This window comes from Corvus cornix, chromosome 1, assembly GCF_000738735.6.
Source record: "Corvus cornix cornix isolate S_Up_H32 chromosome 1, ASM73873v5, whole genome shotgun sequence".
Lineage (NCBI taxonomy): Eukaryota > Metazoa > Chordata > Aves > Passeriformes > Corvidae > Corvus > Corvus cornix.
Window position 1 is genome coordinate 4402780 of NC_046332.1, and position 18133 is coordinate 4420912.

Here is an 18133-nt window from a genome sequence, read left to right on the forward strand (position 1 = left end):
TCTTACATAAAATTCAGCTGCATTAATATCAAGTGTTTAAGGTATTCTCAGTGACAAAAATGTGGGATAAAGTACAAGTACCTTTCTCAGAGAAAGCACTTTATCTGTGCTGTACCCACTGGTGCTAAGTGGATTTCATTCACAAGTACACCACATTCTGACAGATATCCTTACACTGCCCATACTGAAGTCTTCTGTATTGTTCTTGCCACAGATTGCAAGTGAGGTTTTGTGACAGGAGGAAAAAATGCCAGTTTTCAGCAGTTTTAATATTTATTCAATCCTTTAAAGTAGTCCAATGATCAAACACAAACGACTCACTGAGACAAAAAATTTATGCCACAAATATTTCTAATTTCTACAGAGTAGAAGGCAAAATTCACATGATAGAACTAAGAGAAGCTCTATCTGTGTAAAAGATAAGACTTACCACCTTACTCCTCTCAACAGAACACTATCGGAAATAGCTTAAGTGATTAACTGGATGCAGGATTAACTACATGCAAAAGCTTTTGCTGTTTTCTCCACCAGCACTAAAATAAGACTCCCAAAGAAACACCTCAAAATTCTAAAACAGGTACCAACACAAAAACAATTAGTTATCAGATCAAGAAAAATACACTTGTGCCCTGCTTTCTTCCCTGAAGAAAAATCAAAGGAGGCTTCTATTAACTGAAGGCAAAAAGAAATATTACACAGATTGTTGCAAGTTGGAGTAAACAGCATTACTGTAGGTTTCAACATGTCTTTGGAAATACTTTCCTTTGACTTTGAAAAGTCTTCATCTGAAACTGCTATGTGGACAGCAATGTTGAATATTTTCTTATAGAAATGACATCAACATAATAACCCAGATGATCCTTAACACCACTTGGGGAAGTACACATCAGGCGCTCTGCTTTATGTTCTCAGGTACTGCTGATCTGTGTAACACCCAAGGTTAATCAGGAGCTCCACTTTCCAGCAAGAAGAGATGGTATCTAAGAAACTGAAATGCGGTGTTGCTCCGCCCCAGTGCAGAAGTTAAAATTGCTCGTAGCAGAACCAGGGGTCTCTCACCTCCAAGCACTCAGGCAAAATTAATGCTAGAGCATGCAGAGTCACTAGGAGAAGGGAAGAAAAAGTGGAATCTGCTTCTCAGAGGAGCACATTCCTAGCAGGAATGTCCTCTTTCCTGCTGAGGAGGTGTGTGCCCCCACTGCTGCCAGTCCTGCCATCACCTTCCAGTGATGCTGCTTCTCCCACTCTGCCAGCAGGACTAATCCCAGGAATTCCAGACAGAGGCTCTGGGCAAAATCAAAGCCTACTATTTAAAGTTGTTTAAGCTAACGTGATACTCATTTTTAAACAGATTAAGAAGTGTTTATACAGAAGCTTACCAGCATATCTACAGACATGTCTTCTAGCAAAAAAAACCCAGGGCCTGCCTTTTCCACAAATGAAACTGAGCCCTTGGACAGGGTGGACGTTTAACATTCTGCACACCCGCCTAATTTGACATACCATTTAATCCTGGGTAGTATAGGAATTGTACAGTGCTGGTTGTTTGGGGGAAAATGGGAAACAGATATATAGATACCATAACAGATATAGGTCATAACCCGTAAGATTACAAATGTAAACACCAGGAAACTGTCCAGAATTAAAGACAGATTACGTCGAAGTTGAGCTCAAATAAAAAGCTGAGTCTTGACAGTAGATGACTATTAAGTCAACACTGTACTCACAGAGGTTAAATTATCACTGGGTATTTAAAAACAAATGGGGAAAAAAAACTTTTAAAAATTGCATTGCCTGTTGCATTAAACTATATGTATTCATCCTAGATAACAAAAAACCCCTGTTTAACTCCAAAGACTCTTTTTTTTTTTTAAACTGAAGAGAGTCCAGAGGACATATCAGTGTTTCTAAAATAAAACTGAATTAAAAAGGAACCAGATTTTTTCCTCATTTCCTAGAAAGGTAAATAACAGGAACACACTACAATAACTGTAACAACAAAGCCATGCAACCTAAATAAAGAGGTGGGTTTGGTTTAACAGTTTAATTTTAATAGTTTTTTATACTGGTGAAGTTTCAGTAAAGAGGTGGATTTGGTTTAATAGTTTAATTTTAATAGTTTTTTTATATTGGTGAAATTTCAGTAGTTCAAAAAGGGCTGAACAAACACATGATATCTGCTAAGCAGAGAGCAGTCAGCATTAAGGACACATTCAATTTTCCCAGAGGAAAGCCTGCAAATCCTTGAAGAACAAGATGAGGAAAATACGGGGATATTAAAATTCAGTGATGTGACTCAGATTCCATCTCATGATATTCGCATTCAGTATTTAATGATTCAACACACGCTAAAGCATTTGGGACACATCTGAACCAGCAGCTCACTAAGCCCCAAAGACATGAAAACGCCGAGACTTGCACTCAAACAGTGAAAAATCCAGCTTTGTTCAACGGCTGGCATAGTTTGTATCTGAACTGATCCTTTTCCTTACTGCCAGCACAGGACCGGTCTCAAGTGTCAACAGGTTCTTGATACATGATCAGTTGTATCCCACTGGACTATTTTGGGGACACTCAAGGATAGAAGATCAGGAATCACATGCAAAGTCACAAGAACTCACAGAGTTGCAGTGCAACATCTTGGAAGTGACTGAACACAGACAGGTTTAATGATCTGCCCTAATGCAGTTAATGGAAGCAATCCAAGTGGAAGAAGGCTACAGGGAGAAAAAAAATTAAAATAAATAAATAAAGAGATCTAAAGGATCTCTCACATCACCGCCTCATCCTGAAATACAAATCCAGTACATGCTGTACACGACTTGTTTTTGCAGCAAGAGACAGCTTTCATGTATCCAAAGCTCATTATTAGAAGATCAAGGTACAACTTAACTACGAAGCTGTCTGAAACACTCAGTATCAAGGCACAGGCAGTTTTTTACAAAGCAAACACATTCCCTGTAAAGTCTTTAAAAGCACACAATGTAAATTCAATGAAATATTGCAATCAAATATGAAAATACATTAGAAGTGCACACAAATGTCTGCAGTTTCCAGCTGTCTGCAGGAGAACACTGAGGCTCCAAAGGATACAAAGCAAATACATTTGCATCCTAAGACTGAGTATAATTCAAGTATTATAATACATGCAAAGCCTTGGGACTGCAACCCACTTACATGCACTCATATTTCCTGGGAGCCATTAACACACAATTAATATTCTGTTAATCACAGACATTACACATAAGGTTAATCCCTTAAAATCCGAAAGTACATGTGCATAGTTCAGCCCATTTCAAGAAATGCTGACAAAACTGCAGGTAAGTTAAAAGGCCTCTTGAATTTCTGAAGGACAGAAAATCAACAATCTAAAACAGTTATACCAACTTTTCATCATTTCTTGCTGGCCAAATATAATGCCAGAAATCCACCTTCCATTTTAATTCATAGGTCAAAATACAATGGCAGCAAAAAAGTTGGTGGTTTAGAAAATTAAAACACCAAAACTCAGTAAGTAGGTTCATTGATAAGTTCTGATCCAGGCAGTAGTATAAAAAAAAAAAAAAAGAAGAAAAACCAAAACCCAAAAAGCAGGTTTCTGCAGAGTAATCCCACCAAAGAACATAATACTGTGATCCGTAAGGGTCCACAGTTTTACACAAACTGGTTTTAGTACATAAAAAAACAGAAGCTGTGCTACTATCAATCCCCAGCATCCTAAAAACAAACATTGGAAATCATTCTCTTATTTCAGGACAGAGTGACAGAAGGCAGCAAGTAATCCCAGACCCTGTATGTAATTGGTTTTTTTTTAAAGAAAATATACAAAAATAATCATCACCACCTTATCACTGAATGGAAGCCAGATGGGACAACACTGAGGAGAAAGAAGCAGTAACATAAACCGTAACAATTAAACCACAAAACACACAGGAAGATGTAACTGAAAAAAGGTCAGCGATATTAACTACAAGCAAAGATTTCTAAGATAATAACTAAACAAGCTATCAAATTTACCTAAATTAGTGGTGCAGCTACATGGCTGTACCACGTGCAGGTCCAAGTGGCTGCTGTCCTCCACTCCCATAGCTCAGTTAGTCTACGACTGAAAGAAGCCCAAAGATAATAGAAGGCTGATTAGACTGAAATTAAAACTAAGCATTGAGCTCTCAGGCCACAGAAATACTCATCTAACCTTAATCCTGCCTCCCAGCTCACATCTCTTTCTGGTTTTCTGCTATGTACCAAATTATAACCAGCCAGCATTTTTTATTTGTTGTTTTGTCCAGATGATTCTGTTACACTGTGCTTTTATTATCCTTTATCAACATTAAAGGCTTTAAAGTGGGTGTCTTTATAATCTGAGCTGATTTACTTTGAAGTAGGAAGAAAAAAAAAATCATTAATCTTGTATGCTAGGATCACCCCTAACATTTTTTCCTACAAGCTGTTTTAGATATACATATAGTGTCTTTCTGTTCCTTGGTACCAGTTTAAATGAGATAGTATCAGGGAATTCATTTCAGACACAGTCTCTTTATTAAACTCCAAATTCAGTTTGTTATCAACAGGTCTTGATGCCACATTCTTCTTTCCATTGCCCATCTGTAATTTTTTTTAAGGACTGGAGTCACTAAGCCTTGCTTTTATTAAAAAGGGGAAAAAACTCCAAAGATATCCAGTTTAAGGCAATACCTGATCACTGTCCTCTCTCGTGTTTTTTTCAATTAAGAAGTTACATCCCTTTTCTGCAATGTTCTTAAGCATCTGAAACTTTTCTACAGCACGAGTGAAAATCCAATGACTATGCCAAATTTCCTGCCTTCCTCATGCTTCCTGCCTCCTTCCAATATTAGATTGAGCACATAAAAACTATTCCACAGATGTACTTTCCTCCAACTCATTCATTACACCGTGAACTTAAATTCTGCCTCTGCCTATTCCTATTATTCAGAAAACATCTCTAATGAAAAAAATCCGGGGAGTTCACGTACATCTTTCTAAAACCTTCAGTTAGTCCAGTTTCACGAAGTATTTGGTGTGTGATAGAATATATCACTACAGAACTGCGTTCTCAGAATCAGACCATCAGGTACATTTATAATGCTTTTTTATCCAACAGCAGTTAATCTGCTAGACTTGAAGAAAAAATAACACAAAACACCTCTACCAATTCTGGAGTTTAGCTGCAACGGATGAGTGTTTTTATCTCATGATGGAGAAGATAATTAATTCCAGAGGTTTAGGACATGAAATTTAACAGTGTACCTGAAAAAAAACTAAACATCAAAAATATTATGCAAAGAATTTAAGAAGAAAGGTTGATTAAATATTCTGACCATCTCCAAGTTTGCAGGAGCACCAGCTACAAAGCTGATCATCTTAAAGCTGTCAGACCTTTCTTACTCCACATTATTTTCAAGGACCAAGATACCATGTGTTAAAATACAGCTGAAGCAGAACTGGGCAAAATAATGCCTCTCTTTTTGGTTGTTCTCCCCAGCATTCTAGTTTTTATTCTGCTGGGTTAGGTTGGATTGTTTGCCCAAGAAAAGCAAAAGAGAGAATGAAAGTTTACAGTATTTTAAGGAAGCATTTTAATTTCACTCTTGCACTCTGGGCAATGTATTTTAGGAAGTACCAAATGTTCAGCAGCACCACCCAATTCTATCTTCATTCAACCAGCCACTACTAGTTTTATAAACTGATATGAATGGAAGGCAGTCAATATCAAAACAAGTCAGTTATAATAGCTACTCTTGCCTGTTTTTCAACCCTACTCATGAGCAGGGCAATCAACTAACTTCAAAACTAGTTAGTTCTGGGGTTACTGTGGTTCATCCCTATAAATAAAGAAGGGGAACCATTGAAACCTAAGTAGTTTAGTAGGTTCTCCATACACACAAATATTCACAGATCTCTTTGTAGTAAGAACTGTTGAAGCTTTACAAAATTTGGTCACAATGAGCCTAATCAGTGGTTTCCTTACAGAGAATTTTTTAGAGATTTCAGACTTTCCCCAAATCTCAAAACCCAGGATGATAAAAACTTAGTAAGATATGAAACAATCTTTAAAGAAGGGGGAGTGAAAGCTCACAGAAAAGCATCACAGTGCTATCTCTAACATATCTGGTAAGTTTAAAAATTTCATATGACAAGGAAAGAAGACTTCAGAAAATAGTAATCTGCATGAGGATATCAGAGATTGGGGACAACTGATTATTTTTATATTTGCTTCCATTGCATCAAGCACCACAGCTTCCAACAACCACTCTGAACTAAAATACAGTATCAGTTCCTCTCCTTTTAGACTGAGAGACTTTCTCAGGATAACCTGCTATGTCAGACAGCAAAAATACACCAAACAAACAAAAACCCCAAAACAAACAAATAAAAATAGAAAAAAAAGGAAAAGCCTTCATTCTTTGTCCCGTCTAAACAGAGCCATTCTCAGCAGCAGGACCCTTCACAGAAAAGCAAATAAACCCATCACATTAAATACTTCAGAGGAATTATGGATCCCCTTTTTCTTGCAAGAAACCCATGCTGCCATTTCTCTAGTCAAATCATTATACACTATATTTAATCCACACAGAGGCCTTTATTGTGCTGGCACAGAACACTCTACCTGCCGTCAGAACAGGTTTCTTCACTAGCCCCTGAAACACTGCCACAATGATACAAAATTGCAAGATTTGCAGATTCTTGTGAAAGTATCCCGAGTAATTAGACTCGCCAGCTTCAAAGCAGAATTTAACTTGGATACCACAGTTTGCACCAATGTTTTTCAGGGTAAAAGCACCGCGATGTGCTACTGAAAGCAGTCTGAAACTCAATTTCCACCTGTGATCCAGCAGCAGGGCTCCTCCCACCAGCACCGGGCTAAGAGGATCCCTAAACTGAATCAAAGAGAAGAGAGTTACTGACAGCCTCCCCCAGGCCTGGCTTCCTCTGGAGACTTCAAATACAAGCACTGCCTGAAATTGAGACTAATTAGCCTACAAATGGCGAAGGAAACGTAGCTAACAGATACATTGCTGAGACCCACATCTTCCCTCCCTCATCACAGCAGGAGCTCTCACCAAAGGATAACATCTGAAGGACACATCCCAGGGACGCACATACGGCCCCATCTCCACGAGCTGTTTCTCTGGAACTCTGTCCACAACTGACGGGGCTTCAGAGCAATTATTTAGGGATCTTGCAAAATCAAAATCAGACAGAGTTTTTGCAAGGCCATGAATTCCAGGGGTGAGCTATCTGCATGGAAAGGTACATTACACAGATCCTTCCTGGAGCAGCTGTTTTCAGAAGCTGAGAGAGTCTATTTATAGAGTGCCACTTGATTGCCAGTTCACATGAAACTAAAACACCGAGTAAATAGGAAACAGCAATTAGTTCTCAGCTGTCTTCCTTCAAAACAGGGTCACTGTCAATATTTCTGACATTTTACACTGTAGCACAACACAACCATCCCAATGAAGGGCTGAGTATGCAAGTACCATCCACACAGACACATCTTCCTCCCAACTGCATTGTTGGTCATGGACTTGCTATAACGCTTTTCCTTTGATTTGTGGCTGCAGAAGAGCAGCAGGCAATGAAGAGATACATAAACTACTTCATTTTGTACCAGTATCCAGAATTGTTTTGACAAATTTACAAAAATCCACCCAAACAAAAACACCAGACAAACAAAAAGCAAAAAAACGCACATGGACAATGCCTTGAGTCTCCCAATGCTATTCCTAAGTTACAATGAAATGCCTGATCTGCATTTGTTCTGTCTGCCAGACTGCTGAAACACTACTAAAAATATATATAAATAGGAAGAAGCCTTACTTCCCATGCAGACCAGATCAGCAGTGACCAACAACCAGTGGCACCCACCTGACCACTGCAGTCTTGACCAGTGGGCCAGAGAACAAAGCTCCTACACAGAGCTGCTGAAGTCTGAAAAAGACCCACACCTACACTGCACACAAAAAGGCACAACAACAGGCCTCTTGTCTGGGAAATCTGCACACGAACAACCACACCTGACTAGCAGTCAAATTAGTGGGTTTATTAAGGCCATAAACGCCATTTGGGGTAAAAGTGCAGTGGTTTCACAAGACAAGCACACCCTGGACCAAGCCCTTGATGAAAAGCAGGAGTCAGTAAGGACTGAGCATCTCTTGCCATCACCAATGCAGATCTCAACATCAATTCAGTGCGAAGGCTCTCCCCAGTTCCTGTTTTTTCAAGGCTCCAAAGCAACTGAACTTGTTTAGGTTAAAGGTAAAACAGTAAATATGAGACCTTAACCAAGGCACCAGAGGGGGTTTGTTTTTAACTAAAGTTATGTGCATTTTATTTGGAGCATCATCCAGAAAAGACATCTTGGTAAGTCTGGGAAGACGATTTCCACTGTTCAAATCTTAGTACTTTAACTGTCAGAGACACAACCATGTAAAAGCAGCAGAAGAAAGAAAACAAAAAAGATCTTCTTCTTCAAAAAACGGAACCTTCACACTACAGTCCTAATTTTAACATTGAGCTTTTCTGCTCCAACCGGAGCAGACAAAAAGAAAAAAAAAAACAAAACAAAACAGTCAGAAGGATTGATCACTAAAAGTTAGAACAATCCTCAGCTAAGGCTTGGCCAAGCACAGCTGGAGACATAACTAAAATCAAAAGCAGATACATAGTTAGTTCTTAACCTTTTTCTTAATTTTAGGACTCAACATTTCTTTCCAGGGGACTTGTGTGCTGCACACGCACACGCCCCTCTCTGTAATCGGTACAAACCAACAGCAATAACCTGATTTCCTTGATTAACCTTTTGTAGATTACTGAGTGCTCAGGGACTACAGACAGAAAACTCCTGAGTTAGGCTCGGTAATGCGATATCCCACCTTAAATTCCACCAGGAAAAAACCAAACGACAAACCATTCCCACCGAGCACAGCCGGGAAAGCCTGGGAGGCATAGAACGACACTCGTTTTACAGTGCTGTAAATCAAGCTCCATCTCGAGTACTCGAGGTTTCCGCTCCAAGGCAGGAATTGTTCTGCCACACGAACACAAAAGAACGCGTTCCCGACCCACGGAGCCATTTACCCTGGAGAGCCACCCCCCCAAATCCACAGTGCCGCTACGATGGATCGCCACACCTCCAAAAACACGTGAATAAATACTGTTTTTTTAAACATTTTTCTGATAACACTTTTTGCAGAACCCGCGCCACGACAAAGAATATCAATAGTTCCTTCACGCCACAGAAACCTCCCCGCGGCCTCGGAAACTAAAAGTGGCGCTGGCTTTAACTTGGAAAGTGAAAATACCTGCCTTGCGTGTGGAGGCGAGGGCAGCCCAGGGTTGGGGCGCCAGCGGGGACCCAGCGGTGGCCGCGGAGCACTTGGAGACACAAAGGGCGGCCGGATCGGCCCGCACCGAGCGCGTTCCAGCGGCTCGGCTTCTCCCAGAGCCCCGGGAACACCTCGAGGGCGCCCGGACAGCGGCCGCGCCATGATCCCGGGGGCGTTTACGTGCTTTGTTCCCAGCCTCCGGCAGCTCAGCGCCGGCAGATCCGGACCCTGCCCGGCCCCGGGCACGGAACGCCGACACCGGCGCTATTTCGAGCCGCCGCCCAACTTCCCGGCTGGATCTCGGCGTGCAACAGTTCCTTCGGGAAACAAGGGGGGCGGGCGAGCGGAGCCTGGCACCCAGGGACCGGGGGGTCCTGGCGGGCCCCCGGACCACCCCGGGAGCGCGGAGGGATGAGGCAGGAGCGGGGGGAGCCCTGGAGCACCCCGGGAGCGCGGAGGGATGGGGTGGGGGTCTCCTGGACCACCCCCGAGGGCGCGGAGGGCCGGGGGGCGGATTTGGGGAAGGTGTCACCGCCCCACGCGGGGCACAGGAAACTTGGGAGCTGTGGGACAGCGCGGCCGAGCGGGGGAGCGGCGGCGCCTGGAAGGGGCTCCGGCCCCCCTCCTCACTTGGTGGGGAGCCAAAGACGGCCGGACCGCGTCCGCAGCACCCTCCCGCATCCCCCGTCCTTACCGAGGTAGTGCCTGCGCAGCAATCCGGGCTCCTCCAGCCCCAGGCTCCGCTTCCGCACGTCCCAGAGCAGGTGTGGGCAGCGCCCGCGGGACATGGCCCGCGCGGGCGGGAAGGGCGCGCGCGGAGCGGGGGGGATGCGCCGGGACCGGCCGGGCGCGCGCGATCACCATGGGAACCGCCGAGCGGGCCCCGCGCGCGCGCCCCGCGCCCGCCTCGCGCCGAGGCACCGACCGCGAGCCAGAGGCGCGGCGGGTCCGGGCCACGCCCACCGCGCGCGGGGCCACGCCCGCCCCGGCCGCGGGGGCCACGCCCACCGGGAGGGAGGGGGCCGCGGGGGCCCGAGACTAACGGGCGTCTCGCGCGAGCCGGTGACGTCGCCCCGCCCCGACTGAGGCGAAGGCGCGCCGTGGGCGTGGCGGGTGACGTCAGCGCGCTGGGCTCCGCCGGGCACAAACCGGCCCCCTCCAGTGAAGCGGTGTGAAGCCGCAAGGTGGCCATCTTGGGTCTGGGCGCGTTCGTCGCAGCACACGGTGCCCCCGCGGCGGCCATCTTGGGGGGAGAGCGAAGCGGCGGCGGCCATCTCTGAGCCGGGCGCCCGTGCCCTTCCCGAGGGCGGCGGGCTCGCCAGCTCTCCTCAGGGGGCGGGGCCAGCGCGCGCAGCCAATAGCGCCGCGCGCAGGGCTCCCTTCGCCCCGCCCCCTGCGGCAGTCACCAATCAGCGCGCGGCCCGGCCGGGGGGCGGGGCCTGGGCGGAGGACGGACGGACGGACGGACGGAGCGCGGCCCCCCTCGGTCCCGCTCGACCCCCGCTCGCCCCATCCCTCGCCATGGCGGCCTCCATCGCGGGGCTCCGCGCCTCCTACCACCGCATGCTCGACCGCATCGAGCTCATGCTGCCGCCGCGGTTCCGGCCTTTCTACAACCACCCAGCGGGTAACGGGCGGGGGTCACCTTGGCCCCCGGTTGGGCCCGCGGGGGGATCGGGGCCGCAGTAACGCGGTTAGGGTGGTTCTGTCACGGGAAAGCGGCCCCGGAGCGGAATCCTGCTCCTTAACGGGGAACTTACTGTTTTTGTGAAGGGAGAATAAGATGATCAGGCACGGCGCGGGTGGTTCCAGCCGGGATGGATGCGCTGGTGTCGCTGTCACGGTACCGCGGGGGGGATCCAGGGATAGGGTGGTCTGCCAGAGCCCGGCCCAGGAGATGTGACGGGTCTAAAGGGGCCTGGAGGCCTCGGCAGCCGCTTCTTTCAAGAGCATGTGGTGGAAAAATCATAGAATGATGGAATGGTTCGGGTTGGAAGGGATATTAAAGATTATCCTGTTCCGACCCCTCCCACGGGCAGGGGCGCCTTCCACCAGACCAGGTTACTCAGATCCCCATCCAGCCTGGCCTTGGACACTTCCAGGGATGGCGGAGGGCGCTGCCAGGGTTTCTGATCTTGAAATGTGCGCTGGCCAAGTCAGGCAGCCTTTGGCTTTATTTCTCTTGTACTGAATCCCACGATTCTACCAAAGGCAGCTCGTGCCCTTGGTGAATTCGCTGGAGGGATCCTGTGGGTAGAGAATTTCCCTGGAATGAGCTCCCCTCACCGGACCTACAGTTTACCTTTCCGTGAGCAAACGTGGGGGTCTGTGTTATTAGGGAGAAACCTCTTGTAAAATGATCTCCTTCGGTGCCATTTACGTGGTGTTTGTCATGTAAACAAATGGCGTCGGTTGTTAAAACGAGTGCCCGATAAAATCCTGGCATTCCATAGGCTCTGTCCCCACTGTTTTGTGTCAGTGTCACAGGCATCCTTGACTCTTCACCTACCCAGAATATGCACTGTGAAAATGGACTTTGGTTTGCAGTCAGTTGCACTGTCCTCTTACAATGGCCCTGTCTTGGAAGGAAAATTGTTGCTCTAAAGAAATCACAGAGTGAAAACTGCAGTTCTCAAAATGTTTGATTTGTACTGAATTCACTAGACCAATATATTTAACATTAATGTATTGTTTTTATATATAAAGAGACAATATGTCCAACACTGAGAGACACATTCCACTGGTGTGAAATGTGGCAGCTTCCAGATGCTTTTATTGGATACAAGGCACAGCAAGTACTGGGAACATCTCTGTTCCTTCTTCACCAGAGCTGTAGTAGTAATTGGATGAGGTTTTGGAGGTTCTTTTGCAGTGCTTTTCACTTCACAAAACTGCCCGTGGGCCACTTTTGGTCATCGCCATAATGTTGTAATTAATAAATCCATTTTTAGGAATTCTGTGTATATATATATTATATATATATATACACACACATATCTATCTGTCATAATCCATACTGATGGTGGGAGAAAAGCCACAGCACAAGCAAGTATAGAAACCGAACCCCTGCAACTTCTATTTTAGCTTGAAAGTCTTGAAGGTGTGTCTGTGAGAAAGTTATGCAACAGACATCACTCTGACTGCAGAAAAAAAAAGTGGGTTACAAATGAAAGGCTCTCTTTTATCTCCAGTGACATCTAAATCTCTAGTCTAATTCAGGAATGTGTCATTGCCATGAAATTAGAAATCACTTGTGAGGCATGAGGAGCGTGCTTTCTTTTCTGGCATAAAGAAAGCTTCCAGCAAAATAATTGATGCCTGCTAAGAACTGTTTCTTTGGCTGGCATTGCTGGAGGACAGTGGAGGGCCTGGCACACCAACTCTCCAGGCTGCCATGGGAAAGTGTGGGCTGAGCTTGTGCTCCCTCCCCTTTGGCCTCTCTGGTTCACTTTGCCTGCCTAAACTCAAGTTTTCAGCACAAAGACTACTTATATTTAATAGAAGTCATAAATTCTATAAATTGATCACACTTGTGATATCCAGATTAGCCTCTGGTGTCCCCCTGCTCTCATGTGCTGCTGTCAAATTCATCCTTGAAAAATTCTGGATATCAGGAGCTGGGAAGAGCTCGCCCTGGCTGGGTGCTTGCTGGAGTGCCTCCAGGAGAGGTGTTTGACAGTCTTACCTAATTACAGACTTGGCTTGGTACCTTCCCTGTCTCCAATTGTTTCTTAGTTCTGCAGTCAGCAGTTTGAAACGGTTGAGTTTTCTATTATTAATAAAAACTAATGTCAGTCTTCTTGAAAACTCTACTAGCTGTTTAGGGAATGTCAGTTTAATAATTTATACTCACCCCACATCCTCTAGTACTCCAAATCTGAATTTGTGTTTTAGAATAAGATAAATGTTAGTAATTAAATCTACTCTGTAAGACTGATTTATTTGTAACTAGCTGTATTTGCAGCCTGATACTGACATACCAAGAAAGTGCCTAAGAGAACAGCAGCTGAAGTCTGCATCTTTAAAGGATGAATATTAAGCTGCTGTTATCTAATATTCAACAATATTAGACAAAAAGTAATGTGCTTGTAGTTATTAAATGCAGTTTGAAACTTGATTACAAGCAGGATGGGTTAAATAGCGCTTTATGCAAGGCTGCCAAGCCAGTTTTTGTTTCCCAAGTCGTAGTTTTAAACTTGAGGGTAGTTAAAACTGGAAGTACAAGTATTTAGTGCCAGGTCTTTTTAAGACTGAATTGTTAGTGAAGAAATAGCTCTCATAAAAAGCCAGCAACCAAAGTCCTGGTGGTTACTCCTATGTAACAGTGAAAACTTGGCTTCATCTTGCATGTTATCAGAATGCTGAGCAGTGACCTAAACATTAATGTTTTTTGATAAAATTGGAAGTGTCCTGACTGTCTCCCAGGGAGTTTGGTACTTTGGATCGTGGTCTTCCGTTTAAGACTTGGAGCAGAAGTCCCAGATTAATGATTTTTGGCATGGTTGTAGGTGTGGTTTTACCTGGCTTTGTTTTAACCAACCAGTTGCTATTTTAGCACCACTGAAAGTTACATGTATTTGTAAGAGAGTTGTTTTTCCCCAGGTCCCATTCCACTGGATTTTTCTCCCTTCCTTCTGGAGATTTCATCCTCTTCCCCCATTATCCTCCTTTTCCTACTGGTGGATTTTTGGGGTGTCTTCCCTCCTATTCCTAGGCCTTTTCCTAACTCTTTTAATGATAAATGCATTTTGCCTGCTCTGGTGTCCCCAGTTGCTTAAACATGAACATACAAAATCCTACCCAGCTGTTGCAGAAATGTGTGGAGTGATTACACAACTGAAGGTTGATGAATTATGAATATTAGGTGCTAGAGCTTGTACAGCAGTAGAAACTGCTAATAGACACAATTCATTATTGAAAAAAACCGCAAAATAAACCAACTTAAGCTTACTGTGGGTATTAAAACAGCCACATCTTCCTGAATAATCTAACTTATTTTCTCCCCTCCTCCCTCAGGTCCCAAAACAGTGTTTTTCTGGGCACCAATTATGAAATGGGTAAGTACAAGATGCCATCTGGTGTCTGGGTATCAAGCCCAAGGCAATCTGAGCAATGCATTGAGCAAGCAAGAGTTTCCCAGCAGATACCTGAGCCTGAAGAAAGATTAATACCAAGACTCTAATTTTTAATATAAGGGGAGGAACAAAATTAGCCTTAATAACAGATAGCACAACATGCAGGGGATACAACATGGAGAAAATGCTTTGTGGAAAAATTGTGCTTTTCACTGAGTTTCACCAAGGCTTTCTCTTGTGAAACACCAGCTGTTGCTCAAGGTATGAGCTGGCATGATGCAAAACTCTTAAAGCACATATTTCTTCTGAGATTGAGGAATTTGAGAAATATCTTAAAGAAGCCAATTCCTAACCCTCATAGCTTGAAGGCAGGCTAAAGCATGTCAGAGTGCAAGCTAATCTTGATATGAAAGACAAAGGCAGCTGCCATTGTGGCTGTCAGTGGTGCTCTGCCTCCTGTGAGGTTCTGCTTCCCACTTGGCTACAGCCCTGGGCTCTGTTTGTGCCCAGGTGATGCAAATGCCTCCTCCTAATTCACTGTGCTCCTCCGAAGTGTTGCATTGGTACAGATAACACAAGTGATCTCTAAACCCACGAGGGTTGGATCTCCCTGTTTGATAACGAGCAAGGATGTAACCTGCTCTTGCCATTGCCAGCTGCTTTGTAACTTTGCCACTGTGAACCCCAGCGTTTCATAGGCCACAGGCAACACACTGTGCTCTAAACTGCAGCTTGGTTTCTTCTGTCAGTTGTCTGGGCTGGAGCTGCAGGAACTATGGTTAACCTTCTCCTTCCTCAGAGGTTCTCCCTGGAAACACCCTCCCGAGCCTGAGGACAAGGCAGCTCTTCTGTGCCAGAGGAATCCTGGGTGGCAGTCAGGGAGTTTGAGGCTTTTTTTGTGAACTGGTGTAACAGGAACATGAAACTGTATTTCCAGCAGAGGGCAATAACACAACAAACAAACCAAGAAGAGTGTTTGCTACTATTGCCAAGTAGATCAGCCAAGCTATTCCTCAATTCACCTGCAAGTTTTCTGCTATTACTGAAATTATATTTAAAAACCCCACTTTTACCCCCTCAGATGAAGCTGAGTGAAGATTATATGGGGTCATCCTTACCAGCAGTATCTTAGCCTGACATGTGGGAAGAAGGCCCTTATTTAGATAAGCCTCTACTTGCTACACATGAAAACCAGAGTGGGGTTTTTTTCAGCTGCTTTCTTAAGCAGCTTTGTTTAAATTAAACGTGTTCTGGAATTAATACAAAACTGCTAATGCCTGGGATTTTATTGCCACCCAGTTGTAGCTGCCATAACTGCATTATTTTTCCTGCCACAAGGGACTGGAAGCAGATGGTGTCTCCCAGAGCCTAATTGCTCATATAATGCATCCCATCTCCTGCATAATGCAGTAGGATAAGCACTGAGCTGTGAAGCAGCTTCCCCTTGTAAAGGAGTCCCAGTGCTCACTGAATTTCTCTTTACAGGGTTTGGTGTGTGCTGGACTGGCTGACATGGCCAGACCAGCAGAAAAGCTCAGCACAGCACAGTCTGCAGTACTGATGGCCACAGGTAAAGCCACACTTACTCCATGGTTTTACACAGCACCATCTCAGAATCCTCCATCAGTACTAATCCACTTCTACAGAAAGCCTTAATTTTAACATGCTAGCTGTCACTATTGCTGTTGGATGATAATTCTAGGACAGACGTCTACTTGTTATTAAATCAGTAAAAGTTCTATAATCATATAACAGTTTTCCACATGTGTATCTTAGTTTGGAATTGTTCAGTGCAAGTTGCTACGAGTTAGAACATGAGTGTCATCCCTTAAGTTACCACGATACCACTCATTGCAGTAAGTGACCTCTTTTGCTTCAGATCAAGTAATTTTGAAATCAGTCCAGGATATGGTGACTTTTTTAGAACAGACTTTAAGGGGTTTAACAACGGCAGGGTAATGACACTAATGTAACTGGAAAGAATTTTAAAGTGTTACAAGAAATTGGAAGCAGTGGCACATGGACTACTACACTGTTGCCTGCCAAGAATTCTCACAGTGGCAGAAACAATATCCTGTAATCCTAGAACCATTTAGATTGGAAAGGACTTTTAAGATCATTGAGTCCAACCATTAACCCAGCACTTCCAAGTCCACCACTAAAACATGTCTCTAAGTGATACAACTACACTTCTTATGAACATCTCCAGGCATGGTGCAGCACCACTTTCCTGAGCAGCTTTTTCCAATGCTTTCCCTGTCTGAAAGGGTTCTCCAAACTTGATTTTGATATCTGACACAGTCCTGTGCATTTTGCACAGGTTTTGCACAACCTCCAATGTAGTGCAGCAAGCTGGATATACAGCAAAATACCACTACCCTGGAACTGAGCTGGAGAATTAAGGTCTAGGCTGCTGTAGACTACAAAGGATCTTTGTTTAATATTCAGACTATTATTGACCTTACTGTAGCTATTTTAGAAAAACGCAGTACATACCTGTAGGTGTCCCACTGGCACTTTTCACTGAGAAAAAGGTAGTTACAAGCAAAGCAGTTGTCTAACATGAAGTTGTAAAATTTATTCACTTCAACTGTGAATCTTCAACTGAATCTGCCTCCAAACTTAGAGAAGCATCTGAATATTTAATTTGAAATATCTTTAAACTTGACATTTTATTCAACAGGCCTTATTTGGTCCCGGTACTCTCTAGTTATTATTCCTAAAAACTGGAGTCTGTTTGCTGTGAACTTCTTTGTTGGCTGTGCTGGTGGCTCCCAGCTCTACCGAATATGGAGGTATGTGTTACAAAGGGTACACACTACAACTAAGCATTAACCTGGAATTTATAAATGCTGCCAGCCTCTGTCAGTGCAACAGGCAAGAGGAACTGAATGATTCATTAAACATTACAGAACATTTTTGCTACATTGTTAGTTTTACAGCTAAGTTGGAGTGAAGCTGTAAATATTTTCAGTCCAGCTAGAGCAGCATTGAATTGTGTCAGCTCCAGCTGGATCAAAGGATTCTTAAGCAGAGCAGCATTTCTTAAAAATTGTTTCTTGAAGGAAACTTTGGGAGTTTTCTGGGTTCAGTACTGGCCAGGAATGTGGCAAACTTGGCTACTTTGGAACTTCCTACACGAATTAAGCTATCCTATCCTGAGTTTCCACCCTCATGTCCATTGTAATTTTAAACCTGTTTTGCTGAGCAAACTGCTATGAAAACACTGTTATTGTAACTTGTGTCCTATTCTATTCTTAGCCTGTGCTCTTTCTTTTTTATTTCTATAGGTATAAACAGGAGCTAAAAGCACAACAGCAATAGCAGCTGCAGTAAAGAGATGCTTAACACAGGTCAAATCTAGCAACGCACAAACCCATCCCCATGGGACCTAGCTTCACTAATTTTAATGTTTTTTTTTCCTCTGAGAAAATAAAAGAGGAAATTTAAATGTTTAGAGAGCAAATGTTTTCTAAGTACAAATAACAAAGTATCTCCACACATTTAAATAAAGGTTAACCTTTTAAAATGAAGGTGGAATTGTTTGTCTTGTATTGTCTCCTTAAAGAAACTGGCTGGATTTTGCCTTTAAAATTTGCTGAGCCTCACCTTACCTGACTCCGCTGAACAGTGCTGGGAGTGACACAGTACTGGTGACAGCCAGACCCTCAGACTGAAGTGATCTTTCCTGTCACAGTCAGGATAAAC

General features: G+C 44.0%; 2 protein-coding genes across 5 annotated transcripts in view; one reads left to right on the plus strand and one right to left on the minus strand.

Moving 5' to 3' along the window:
* Positions 1 to 10207, minus strand: part of DCAF6 (DDB1 and CUL4 associated factor 6) — a 77759-nt gene extending 67552 nt beyond the window's left edge. For 2 of the 4 annotated variants that reach the window (XM_039555253.1, XM_039555250.1), the window contains exon 1: positions 10045 to 10207. In XM_039555253.1, coding sequence (XP_039411187.1) covers positions 10045 to 10138 — 94 coding nt within the window. In that variant the 5' untranslated portion in view covers positions 10139 to 10207. The remainder of the gene's footprint in view (positions 1 to 10044) is intronic. The other 2 variants (XM_039555268.1, XM_039555261.1) reach the window with 1 other exon arrangement.
* A 577-nt stretch (positions 10208 to 10784) lies between these two features.
* Positions 10785 to 17958, plus strand: MPC2 (mitochondrial pyruvate carrier 2). Its single transcript, XM_020584665.2, has 5 exons — positions 10785 to 10977; positions 14367 to 14407; positions 15911 to 15995; positions 17109 to 17220; positions 17716 to 17958. The coding sequence occupies exons 1-5, from the start codon at positions 10872 to 10874 to the stop codon at positions 17747 to 17749; spliced, it is 378 nt and encodes a 125-aa protein (XP_020440254.2). The 5' UTR covers positions 10785 to 10871; the 3' UTR covers positions 17750 to 17958.
* Positions 17959 to 18133: the final 175 nt, after the last annotated feature.

Excerpts from the sequence above, each read along its gene's own strand:
- MPC2 (XM_020584665.2), top strand. The coding sequence starts at position 10,872 with ATGGCGGCCTCCATCGCGGGGCTCCGCGCCTCCTACCACCGCATGCTC. Across the intron at positions 14,408-15,910 it reads GGGCACCAATTATGAAATGG|GGTTTGGTGTGTGCTGGACT; the intron begins GTAAGTACAAGA and ends TTCTCTTTACAG. Across the intron at positions 15,996-17,108 it reads TGCAGTACTGATGGCCACAG|GCCTTATTTGGTCCCGGTAC; the intron begins GTAAAGCCACAC and ends TTTATTCAACAG.